The sequence below is a fragment of the Emys orbicularis genome, chromosome 12 (assembly GCF_028017835.1).
Source record: "Emys orbicularis isolate rEmyOrb1 chromosome 12, rEmyOrb1.hap1, whole genome shotgun sequence".
In the NCBI taxonomy this organism is placed as follows: domain Eukaryota; kingdom Metazoa; phylum Chordata; order Testudines; family Emydidae; genus Emys; species Emys orbicularis.
Genome location: NC_088694.1, coordinates 7,164,852 through 7,178,122, shown reverse-complemented (window position 1 = coordinate 7,178,122; position 13,271 = coordinate 7,164,852). Strand labels below are relative to the sequence as shown.

Sequence of the window (13,271 nt, the reverse complement as noted above, 5' to 3'; positions counted from 1 at the left end):
TTGGGCCCCAGCCCGCCGCTGCTGGAAAAGCCGCCGCAGAACGCGCCCCACGCCGGGAGCCCAGCGAGGGATGGAACGCGGAGACACCGCCAACGTTCCAGCGGCGCGTCTCGGCCAATGGCGAGGCCGGGCTGCAGACAAGGGAGGCGGAGCCAGCTGGGCCGCACGCCTCCCGGAAGTCAATAAGGCCACTCACGTGGCTGGCTTTGTACCCTACCCCTCCCAGCTGCTAACACAGCGCCTCTTTCGGTTTCCTTTCCTAGCAGCCGGGGGCCCTGATGGCGGCTTGGATGAGCTTCAGGGGGCTGGAGGATGGCGAGGAGAAAGAGTGGTGCTCCTGGGAGTACGACTCCACTTGGGAAAGCGAGGAGGAGGAGGAGGAAGAAGGGAAGGCGTCGCAGGAGGCCCGAGCCGACGGAGAGGAAGAAGAGTCCTCGCAAGGGTGGTTCAGGGGCTCCCACCAGGCCAGCGGCGCACAGGTGACTCCTCCGAGTGGGCTTTCTGTGACGGGGTGGGGGCGACCTGGTAGGGAGGCTGGGGGTTATTTTGGCAGGGCGGTGGGAGAGGGGTTATTCCTCCAGTGTGCTTGGGGGAGTTGGGGGTGAGGAAAGAGCCCCTCAGTATCAGATCTGTGTATGTGGGGGAGAAATATTAATTTGCCTCTCCTTCCAAACTGCCTTTCTCCTGGTCCTGAAGGGTTAGTAGTAAACCGTCCCTCACTCCTTTTAAGCAAGCTATCTTCTGACTTCAAAAATCTCCACCAACTCCCTATTGTAAGGCAAATGTTTCTCTTCAGCTAAGTAGTTTTCCTCGACTTTGCATTACTGTTTGTTTAAATGTGTTACGAGCTGAGGTTGCATAGTTTATTTTGCAGGTTTGAAAGCTACAGCTTCCACGTGTTGTAATGTCACACATATGTTGCTGCAGGGGTAACTGACCCACAGTGTCTTGGAGCCAATTCTGTATAGTTTCTTAGTTTGTAACCATGAGCAGCTTGAAGTAGCTTCAGAGAGTTCCATGTTCCCCTCCCAATGGGATCACTAGCATATTATTTTGCCATGATCTTAATGAACCATATTTCCAAATGCCTCAAAGAAAGGGGGCACAAGCTCACTACTAATGCATTTTGCAAGAAGTGGGTATTCAGGGCAGAGGTGTGCTGGTGAGGTTATGGCTCAATGGAAAAATTAAAATAAACATCTGTGGTGTTATGTTCCACTAAAGCTTCATGAAATTGCCACATGCTGTTTCTGATTAGCTTTCCCAGCATTCCTGGTAAGCAGGATAATTTTGTTATGAATCAACTTTCCATCTTGTAGACTCAGTTGATTCCACTTCCCCGAGTCTATGATGGTGAATTCTGTTTTTTAACATCATAGCTCAGAATTGTTGACACTGAGCATCGTCTGTCGCTATAAATGCTCCACCCACTTTTTTTGGGAGGGGGGTGTGACCTTTTATTGGTGGCCCTAAGGGATGTTACTCTTAAGATTATCAAGTACCATCAAGTGATGTTTCTTCGCTTTTAAGAATGAAATAAAATTTACTAGGTTTTTACAAAGCTACTTCAAGAAGGGGTGCTATATAGATCTGCGGTGAACCTGAAAAAGACCACCAGCTAATGTCCTACAACACTTTAAAAAAAATCCTTATGGGGCTGCAAAATGTGATTATTTAACTCTGATGCTGTAAAATGTTAGTGTTGGATAACTGTGTACTTTAAGTCTCTTGTAAAGTTTCTCACTGTCTTCATCAGTGAGTGTTAATAACAATCCCAGGATACTACTTAAACAGATCTTTTGCTTTGCTTTTTGTCTTTGTTTTAGGAAAGAGAAAATCAAAGCTCATTGCAGTCTTTTTTCTCTAACTCCTCCTATCTTGGGGAAAAGGAAACTAATCCTTGGGTTCAGTTTCACTTTGGTGACTCAGGTCAACACAATTTTAAGGTTAGGAAGTTGCACATCTTAGCTAATTCACTTTCTTAAAGGAAGATTATAATTTTAAATTATGTGTAGAAGCTCATTGGGAGTGTTCAGTAAAATAGCTTTTTGATTTTACCTTGAAGCACAAAGTAATGCTTAATTCTTCAAGGGCACAGATTTAGTAATAAGTTTGCAAACAAAACTAAGATTTAGATCAGGGATCGGCAATGTTTGGCACTCGGCTCGCCAGGGTAAGCACCCTAGCGGGCCGGGCCAGTTTATTTACCTGCTGACGCGGCAGGTTCGGCCGATCGCGGCACCCACTCACCGCGGTTCGCTGTCCCGGGCCAAGGGGGTGGCGGGAAGCAGCGCGGGTGAGGGATGTGCTGGCCGCGGCTTCCCGCCGCCCCCATTGGCCTGGGACGGCGAACCGCAGCCAGTGGGGGCCGCGATCGGCCGAACCTGCCGCGTCAGCATGTAAATAAACTGGCCTGGCCCGCTAGGGTGCTTACCCTGGCGAGCTGCGTGCCAAACGTTGCCGACCCCTGATTTAGATCCTGTAAATGAATCTGCCCATGCCCACCCCTGCAGCAGCATAGAGTTCTGTTGACTTCACTGCTTGTGCAGATCCATTTGCAGAATCTAGTTCCAGGACTTTAAGTCTCAAATGCCTGTAGTATTTCATGAAATGCCATTTGCAGAGATAAGGTGTCCTTGTGGAAGAACTTTGTTTACTTATTGTTAAAGGGATGCTGTCAAGTCAAACTTAGTCCTAAATGTAGGTTTTGGTTTTAAAGGAAAAAAACTTTTACAAATCTTCAAATCAATTTTTATTCCTGTAAAAGCATCTCTTCATCCTCCCGCCCCCCTCCCCCCCCCCCCAACAAGCAAACATTCCTCTGGATTGTGCTAATGCAGAGGAATCAGAAAGTGGAATGGACTAGACCCTGCTTCTTTTCCTTTCTTCCCTTTTTCTATGCTAAGAAAATTACCTGTTGTTGATAACAAATGCAGCTGAACTGGTGCTGTACATAGTTTAAGTGGAAGCAAAGGCAAAGACAGCCTGTTTTCAGCACCAATGAATGGATTTTTCAAAGCCTGCTTTAAAGGGATGTTGCAGGTTCTTACCCCCAAAATATCAGCACCCTACTTCTAAAAACGTTAACTCTTCCTTTATAAATGTATTCCTAGCCCTCTCAAGCAAAGTCTTCAATGGTCTTTGAGGAGAGTGGGAGAACTCTCTTATACCAAAAAAACCCTAAGTTTTCTCACCATTCATTTTACACACACCTGCAACCTGCAAAGAGCTCTGATCAGTTTGCAAAACAAGTACCTATTTTTGCTCCTATTAAACTAACTTAGATTCCTTTCTCTTCAGTCTAGATGGTATTGTTTATTCAGGAAGACATATATGTTTTTGAGGAAAGTTCTTTCAGAGCTTAATCTTTCAGATGCCCAGGTTAGAGATTTTTTTATTTTATTTTATTTTAAATACGTACTTTCAAACAACTGGCTGAAACCAAATCCTAAATCATATATGTCTTTTGTACGTCACTATAAAAACGCTGTTTGTTCATAACTGGAGATGTCCGTGGACATGTTTTGAGTTAATTTTTTATCACATTTAGCTTCTCCTATAAAACAATATGCATTTTTTGTAATAAAAATCTTGGGTTTTATTCTAATTTTTTTAACACCGGCTTATTCTACTGCAGAATAGCAGGCTTCATGTTCCATTGCACCAACATCCCTCTCTAACAACAAAACTGACTTTGCATTGTCCCATCCTCAAATAATTATGTGAGGATGAAACCTCTGTTTGCTTAGGCTGCTCTTCCTAGAATGCTGGCCACATTCTCTTTACACGAGTCTTGCAGTTCTCTGCACCTTCCTTTCTTTTTTGCCACTGGTTGCTAGCTCTTGTTCACATCCTCCAGCTTTGTTCTCTGCTTTTCTCACACACCTCTGAATGGAAGCTTGGCCCCAGGAATGCCAGGGCAGGGGATTGGGTATGCCTTCTCTGCTTGCCTGCTGTTGCGCTGTCTGATGATGCTCTGTTTGAGGACTCTCTTGTCTCCGATCCAGCAGCTTTCTAAACAAGACTTGCTGCACTTCTACTTCATATGAGTCAGCTTCCTTAAACTTGCATTATATCTATCTTGATTCACTCTTGTCTCTTGCAGACCTAATCCTTTCCCATAATTGGAGCTGGTCTTCTCTTATTTCATGACACCTGATTGTGTTAGGGGATATTGATCTAGCAGAAGAGTCTGAAACGCAAACAAGACAGTTGGGGTTAAATCCTGGTCCCAATGAAATCAATAGCAAAATTCCTATTGACCTCCGAGGAGTCAGGATTTCACTCCTGGATTTTAAACATCATATAGTCAAGATTGTAGCTGGATTTCATAGGGCGAAATCCCAATCTGTGTTTACACCCTAAGAAACAACTGTACTGGCCTCCCTAGCACCAGGAATTTGAGTTCTAATCCTGGTCCTTCCATTGACTGGCCTGGACAAGTCCATTCACTTATCTGTCTGTTTCATCTCCTGTAAAATGGGAATAATGCTTATCTACTTTGCAATCTGTTTATTTTAAATATTTATGTAGCCTCCTCCTCCCTGTGTTATGGGGAAATTTGTGTAAATGTTCAAGATTTTTTTTAATTACTTTATTTGTGGCTTTATTCTGTGGGAAACCCTTTTTCCAAAGGTGTCTAAAACAGAAGTGCGTACAACACCTGGAAGATAGATGCTAAGTGTTTTTATTATTAAAAATTGATGGGACTGGACAGAGAAATCTCTTGACTACAAACCATTTGGTACATAATCTAATTCCCCCTAAATAATGCAGTGGACGGTGATCAATATTTGACTGTTCGCAGGAAAGTCTCTGTTTCCCAGACAGGAGGAGGAAATTATAATGGTCAGATAGTTACAAAAAAATTGGGAGAGTTTTTGTTCTTGAAAGTGCTGGGCACCAGAAGCCAGATCCAGGCAAGCACTTTGAGGCCTGGTCCCAAATCCATTGAACCTGATGGAAAGATTCCCATTAACTTCAGAAATCTTTGGATCAGGCCCTTTCTGCACGAGTAGTCTGGTTGAAATCAATGGGACTTTCCAGGCACTTAAGGTTAGACCATGTGCTGAAGTGTCTTGATGGATTGTGGCCAGAGTGCCCAGCACCCTGCATGCATCCTATCTGCATCTTTCTGCTGCTTGCATATTTTAATGGCAGTTCTGTCATTGGGGTTTGTATAAACACAATCCACATTTTAAAAAATAAAGGATAATTTGCTTTTTTTAAAAAAGTCAGTTATTTAATGTCACTCTCATAACTCCCACTTCTATGTGATGCTGGCAAGGAGAAAGTGACGCTTTCGCCGGTGATTTCTGTCTAAACACTGTATTAAATTCATAAACACATCTTAGACTTCTAGGGCCTGGTTCTCCTTTCACTTGCGGCTGCTTTACCCCAGTGTGTAATTTCATTGACTTCAGCAGATTTGCTCCTGATTTTGTATCGGCTTATCTGAGAAAAGAATCAGGTGGCAACTGTCTGTGGGTTTTTTAATACTGATTTGAAGTATAAACAACGCAACTTCATAACTAATCGAACTTGTCACTGAAGTGACTGACTTGAAAGAAGTAAAACGTTACTGGGGTGTCTTCGTTCTTGATGTGGATGAGTGAACTGTATTTTTCTTTTAAAATATAACTGAAGTTTGGTTTCAATAATGTCTCCCTAAGTCTCATGTTAAAGTATTTTTTTTATTTTATTTTTAGGAGCAAAGAAGACCAGCTGTCTCATCAATTGGTTATAGAGGTTTTGAGGTAGGATTAAAACAGTGTTTGCCTGTTTGGAAAGATATAGATAATGATGATGGGAAATATATTTAAATAACTCACTTGACTCCTGGCTACATTATCTTACATAAACCGGCATTGCTGCTTGCTAGATGCACAGCTTCTTCTCTTCCACTCTAAGCTGTGGAAGAGTTCAGTTTAGTAATAGTCTTAGGGAGTGACCACCTAAATATTTTGCAGTTGGGTTTAAGTAGCTCTTTTGCTCCTGGAAAATGTGCAGAGATGAGATTTGGACTTCAATTGTGGACTTCAGTTGTCTAGGCTACAATAAAAGGTATCCTTTTTATTTAAAAAAATAAAAAGAAAAAAAAAAAGTGAGCTTATGCCTTTTAAAAACTTAGCGTTAACAAGGAAATTTGTATTTTATTGTGTAGGGCTTCCTTGACCATCTAAAGTGGGAAAAATACACCGTACCTGTTAAAGTCTTAGTGTAGGCCAGATGCTAACATGTCTTTAAGAAACCTGCACTTTTTATCTTAGTCTAGATAAGGTATTGATATTTGGGCCTCATTCCGGTTAGCATTGTCTTTCCTACTGTCCAAGGGTAAGATTTGTGGGGTTCGATCCTACCTGCCCTAGGGAGAGAAGTGAAGATTCCAGTCCCGAGGGTAAAAGACCAATAAAAACTCTGCAGAAGTTCATACAAGCAAACCATCTGACCCTGGTTAATTAGGCCGGGAAGGAAGGAAAAGCTGAGTTAATAAAGGAGATGATGTCAAGCTGTCTTAGCCTGAAGGTACCTTCAGGGATGCAGTGGAACAATCAGAATGATAGAATGGGTGCTGAAGCACAGGTGTATCCTCAGGTGGTCTGCCAGGGGAGATGAGAATTCAGAACGTTGTGGAGGATATTAATGGGGGGGTAATGGGACATATTTGTAGGAGAGGCTGAGGTTAGCCAGACTTTCTCACGTTAGCCAGAACAGCATTTACAGCATCATTAGTAACCAACTCTTCAAGAAGAAACATGGCAAAACAATGTTTTCGGTTGGGAAGCTTTTGTTCTGGATCTCTGATTTGTCTCTTTCCTCTTCCCTTCAGTTCCTGACTGGACGCAACTGGACAGCTGCAAAAGATATGCAGAGATACAGGCATTGTTATCCGGTACAGGCTGAAGATTTATGAACTTCCTGTCTTTCGCGTTTTTTTCCTCTTCCCATGATAGACGCAAGGGGCGCTTGGTTGATGTCATTTTATCAGCCTTAAATTGGCAGATTGATGAGGAATATTAAAATAATGATAAAGTAATTCACTTCTCCTCATCCAATTACCAGGATGTACTCACTACATCCTGCTGGCTCAGAAACAAGCTGTTAGCTCCCAGCTGCTGTTCTCAGACTTGGTAGCCTTGCTAGCAACACAGAAGAACTATGGGGAAGATCATTATGTATGTGTTTTAATGCATTGTTGCTTGTTAATGTCTCTCTCTTCTGAAGGGTTTGAAAGAAAGGGAACCTGATGCTGAAGAGGAGGAGATGTGGAATTTAAGTTTTTACAAAAATGAAATTCACTTTTTGCCTCATGGTACGTATCTGACCTGGACCTCCCGTATGTGCAGTTGTAATGCATGTGAGCTTGCAAGGTATCCCACTGATTGGAAAGAATAGAATCCAGCTCTCCTGATTCCCAGCCCTGTGTTCAGTCTGCCAGAGCTCTGCCTTGTGTTGTCTTAGCTCCATGATGCACAAATACATGTAAATCAGGGTTTCCCGTTTAAATTGCAGAATGCAACCAATTCCTTGGTCATTGTTCTTTCCTTTGTTTCACTCTGTGGCATGTGCAGAAGTAAATCACTGTGTGCACTTCTGTTTGTGCAGTTTGAAAGGCTCTTTGCTTTTTAAAAGATTAACTGATTGGGGCAGGCAGAATACCTGGTGGGCCCCTCTGTAGTAGTTAAATATATTTGCCCACAAGCCATTCTGGCAACCCAGTTAAAAATGTTTTCCGCTAGGCACCTTCCCACGGCAGGACGTTAATGCCTTTAGACCCACATTCACACTAACTTCATATCTTTGGATTAGAATCTGTTGCTGAGCTGTGGGTGTGAACATTCAGCTCTCTAGATGAGTGTTTAGCCATCCAGCTCTCCCTCATGCCCATTCCCTGTGTGCTGAATTCTCACTCCAAGGTGCCTTCACTTCAGGCATATGCGAAAGTGAAATGACAAGAGCTGCCATCCGAAGGGAAAACAGTAACATTCCATCACTGATCTGAAACCAAGAAATGAGATGAGTGTTTAACCTGACGTAAGCATCTGTAAAGTCTGGATGCTGTTTTTCTGGGGTCTTTCCAGATCCAGCTATGGTGCTCTCTGGGATTTCAGTCTTCATTCAAGACTGTGAGACTCTAAAAGTACTAGAAGACTTCTCTCCCCTTCGTAGGGCTTGATCTTGAAAAGTGCTGAGCTTCCAGTGACTTCAGTAGAAGTTGAGGATGCTCGCTACCTTGTAGGATGTACTTGGGTCATTGCAAGATCAGGCCTCAAGTAGCAGCAGACTCATTCTGGAGAATCTACCCCTAATTTGTTGTGTGATAGCAGATCATAACGCTAGCCTGTCTTTTACTTTCTGGGTTTTACGGTGCTTGGTTTGTTAGAAAATAATCTATCAATACACAGTTATTTGACTATGCACAGGAATGCAGGATTGGGCCCTTTCTCAGGAATGGCATTTCCTTAAAGCCTGCATTCCAATTTATGCAGAAACCTATGCTGTTAAAAACATAACTCTGTTAGGGTCCCTTGGAAAGGAAACTAGGTTGTCATTTTGTTGAAAGTGCTCTTTTTATGTAGGTTACCCTGACCTCTTTTGAAGACAGTGAGACAGATCCTGTTTTCTGTAACTATATCCCATCTCCTGGACAATCCGTTAACTTGACACATGCTCATTTGCTGCGATTTCTTCTCTCACCTCCCACTCTTTTTTTCATCTAGGCTTATTTATTGATGAGCTCCTTGAAGCTTGGCAGGAGGATTACGAGACTCTGGAAGAAAATCATTCTTATATACAATGGTAAATAATTATTACAAAAGGCGATGTCTCTTAGAATGATTCTCTTCTGATGTCTGTCTCAAAGAATTTGCTGCTTCAGAGCTGCTGTGGCTGGCTTCTCAGAAAACCTTGGGCCCCTCTTGAGTTCTAAATTTGTGAGATTTATTTTAGTCAGTTACTTCCTTTGAAAGTAACAAGAGGGTTGGGTATCCTGAATATTTCCCTTGCAGCTCTGTCAGTAGTCTTCAATCCCCAGCTGCAGTATGTCTGGAAACCAGGTACTGAGCAAAGATATTGTGGTGATGGTTAAGTTAGAAATACCCAGACAGATAAACAATTAAGACTGCTAATAGTACAAGTATGTATAATGACTTTTCGCGGTGTGACTTAGGCTGTTACAGACTAAACTCCTTGTGTTTTCCATGGTGTTATGTCCTCTCGAAGAGGACTGTATTTGGCATCTACAGCATTTGGAGACATTTCTGTTAACTTATTTTTAAGGAGCATGTGTGCTGGGTTGAATGTGATCTCTATTTTGTCTAATCTGCAAATCTCTTTCCCTTCAGGTTGTTTCCTTTGCGTGAACGTGGGATGAACTGGCGTGCAAAGCCTCTCACATGTAAAGAAATTCAGGTGTGACTCTTTCTTTTTTTATTTCAAGCCTTTTATACTTGAAAGGCATTGGGGGTTCAACTAGGTAAATGTTTGCCCTATACTATGTAAGGTTGCTCCATTTCCTTCCCCACCATAATGGAGCCAGCTCCAATGACTGTTAAATGCAGTTTTTGATGATCTTTTTGCTCCTCAAGTGTCTTCAGCAGTAAATTATAGGTTTGTTGATATAAGCAAGAAATAACCAGGAAGAGCCCAAATGTGTGTCTTTACACAATAGCCATTTATAAGCATTGTGTGTAACTGAAAGGCCTCTTAAATCACTGATGGAGACAGTTTAAAATCTTTTTTTGCCATACATGCAAATTTGGAGTCTTTTGTGCATTTCAGGCCTTTAAGAAATCCAAGGAAGTTATGCAAAGATTCATTAGAGCTTACAAACTCATGCTGGGTTTTTATGGAATAAACTTGATCGGTCAAGAAACGGGGGAAGTGCAAAGAGCAGAAAACTGGCGTCAGAGATTTCGCAACCTTGATCGGTGAGTCCCATTTATACTGTTTGGTTTTTATTCCTCACTCTTGGGAAAGAAAAATCAAATGAAACCAAAGGAATTAGTTGTGTACAGAGATACAAAGGCTTTCTGTGTTACAGAAGTAGAGTGATCTGACCACAAAACTAGGAGCCAACTAGCCAAGAGTTTAGGTGTCCTTATTCTGGCTATAGCTTGGGAGGCCTGTCAGCATCTTTCATATTATTTTAAATTACTTGAACTGCTTAGAGGCCACAGCTGTCCCACTGTGAGCCACATGTGTATTGTGTGTTCCTCCTTTGGCATTACTAACCGAAAGGTGGGTGTCCATCTGAGTCTCCCTAAGGCTGTAATACAGGCTTAGAGACTCTGATATTTGCGGCCTCGGAGTTTGTGTCTCACACAAGTTTACTCTTCAGTGAGATGGGCCTCAAGCAGCTGTAGTCTCCAAAATCCACTGGAACAGTTTTCACCTATAGCTCAGTATACAGCAGGGATTACTTCTTTTAAGACATGCTGAGAAGAATGTGTAAAGTTCGGTTTTGAAAACAAAATGATCACGGGAATTAAGAGTGAAGATCCTCGTTACCGCTGGGAATTTGGAGTCCAAACTTCTGAGTTCTGTTGTTGGCAGTGAGCATGACTTGCTATGTGTGACGTTGGACAAGCCACTTAACCTCTCATTTACATAGCTATTAAATAAGAATAATTCCCTATGCTTCCTAAGGTGTTTATAAGGCTGCCTCAATGCCTGCGAAATGCTTTCAGATCCTTGGATGAAAAGTGTTACTTAAAAGCAAAGTAGTGGTTTTGTAGGTTTTATTGTCATACATTGATTGGTGATAGCAAATCCCTTTTCCAATACGTATCTTTGTAGTTTGAACTGCACATTAGTGATGGCAGTGGGGAAGCCACCCCCCATTCTGGAATTCGGATATCATTTAATCTCTGCTACAGAGTTAACTGGAATATTGAGACAAGGATGGGATAGCACTGTTGAAAGCCAGAGCAGATAGGCTAGATATTACAGCAATAGATGCTTTTGAAATAGGCTGGCTTAAATGTGATCTACCCTTAAAGATTCCAGTAAAGACTTGTTTGTAGTTAACAACGTTCAGCACATCTACCCTGTCTGGGTTAGAGTGGGACTCTGTACTGTGCTGCTTTCACTTAAAGATGTCATTTTCCTGTTTCACTGTCTTCAGTTTTTTTTTTTTTTTTCCTGTTTGTGTCTTAGGTTTAGTCACAACAATTTGCGGATAACTCGTATTCTGAAGTGTCTGGGAGAGATGGGGTATGAACACTATCAAGTACGCCTGGTTAACTTTTTCCTAACAGAGACGCTTGTTTACCAAACACTCCCAAACGTTAAGAGAAGTGCCTTGGATTACTTCCTGTTCACCATCAGAAACAAGCAGAAGCGAAGGGAACTGATACACTATGCATGGATGCACTTTAAACCTCAGGATAAGTTTGCATGGGGGCCTCATAAGAAACTCCAGAACTATAAACTTCCGTCGTTAAAGTCTCAGCACTGCCAAAAGGCTGCGGAAGAGAATGAATCAGTCAGAGATAAAGAAGCAGTTGGAAAGAACGAAACCAATCCTCCAAACAGGGAGGAGAAAGTTGGAGATGCTGCATACTCAGAAACCAACAAGGTGACTGATGAATGTACCTCAGAGGAACAAAGTAAGCGTGATGCCATGTATGTTGCAGAGCGAGGAGACAACGTAGAAGAGAAAGAAGCCTCACTTTCCCAGCTAGAAGAGAAGGTTCTGAGTGAGGACCTTGTGGGCCTGAGGGATGGAGCAGAGAGTGAATGCCTAAAGGAAAGCAAGAAAAGAAAGCTTGAGATGAACAGATTAACTGGAAAGTGCACAGGGCTATTGAAAAGTCCCACTGATATTGAGAAGATCTCTTATAACCTAGGGGAATTTGCTATCGATCAAGAGACCACAGAGACTCTTCCAGCATTGCCAGAAAAGGGTGACCAAGTAACAGCTGAAGAAGGTGACGTCAGTAGTGAAGACTTCAAGGCGTCTGAGTCATCTGATGCACCTGTAAAAAGAAGGAAAGTTGATGAGGCAATGCCAGAAAACAGTACTGTAAATGTGGCAATAAACCTGGACACGGACACCACTACCTGCAACGTCCAAGCAACAGGGGCTGAGAAAGGAGAAGTTAGTGAGGAAGACACGGTTGTGGAAGAAATTAATGTGAAAACTGAGAATGGTGCTGAAGGTGCATCTGTGAATTCATTGCCTGGTTCTGAGACTAATGAGCCTGGTCTGCCTTCTCTGGCAGGCAGTGGCTCAGTGCTACGTGAAGCAAATTCAGAAATACAAAAAAAAGCGCACCAATGTAATGAAACTTTAACAGTAAGTGAAAGCCAGGTAGACGACAGAGAACAGAAAGAAGGGGCAGAAGATGTCCATGCAAGAGGGGAAACAAAAACCCCAGACAAGAACCGGGGCCAAGAAGGTCTTCAGCAGAGTGTGGTGGAATCTTGTCCTGAAAAAGTCAGTGCTAGGAATGTAGCACAAGAAATTGATTGCATTGAGGATTCAGCAAAACTGAATGATCAGCAGACAATGGCAGAGAGTGGCAAAAACATTGCAATAGCACCAGAGCAAGGGGCGGAGGAAGGACAGTTATGTCCTGAATTCAAGGAGCATGGAACAGGGATTCAGACTCCAAAGGCATGTGGAAAAAGAAGTCTCCTTTAAAACAATCCAGAACAAACTCAATCTCTCCCCTCCCCTCTGGTTGTCCTAACTAGAAAAAATCTGCTTGGTCAACTTCGTAGGGAAAAGCCCCTGGCCTCTTCCTGTTCCCGTTTGTATCTGACATGCTGGACTGTCTGCAAGGATTTCCCCTCTTAACCTCTTTGAAGAGCAAAGCTCTTATTTAATAAGTGATTTTAATCCATGGAATACAGATGTTTGTAGAATAAACCAATTGGTTTCTGGTTTTCTTTTTTTACCAGGTAACTCCTCTTGGGCGCTTTGGAAACTGTCACACTAACAATGGGGAGTTTTTACATTTGTTGTCTCCCTAGCAAAGGCCATTGTGAGGCCTTGTTGATCATCTTGGTGAGACTCTGTTGAAATCCGTTTTTAAGGAGACACCAATTTGGTTGTGCAGTGTTTGTCCGACTTGAAGCCTGGTACTTTTCTGCTCCTTGAGGGCAAAGGTCCCCCATTCTGCTGATATTTGCTTGCAAAAGGGGTGAAGGTAGCGAAATTTCATGTATGTGAAAATGCAAATGCCTTTCCATTGGTAAGTTACTAATTTTAAGAATTTAGTTTGGCATACGAGAGTCATTGATTAAACTATACAGTCAAAATGTTT

The 13,271-nt window shown here is 42.5% G+C and overlaps 1 protein-coding gene across 1 annotated transcript; it reads left to right on the top strand.

The window, feature by feature from the left end:
• Window positions 1-254: 254 nt before the first annotated feature.
• OGFR (opioid growth factor receptor) lies at window positions 255-12,646 on the top strand. Its single transcript, XM_065414352.1, has 9 exons — window positions 255-479; window positions 3,301-3,381; window positions 5,709-5,756; window positions 6,830-6,892; window positions 7,225-7,312; window positions 8,721-8,799; window positions 9,345-9,411; window positions 9,781-9,929; window positions 11,158-12,646. Exons 1-9 carry the CDS (start codon window positions 279-281, stop codon window positions 12,644-12,646), a joined length of 2,265 nt encoding a protein of 754 aa, XP_065270424.1. The 5' UTR covers window positions 255-278.
• Window positions 12,647-13,271: the final 625 nt, after the last annotated feature.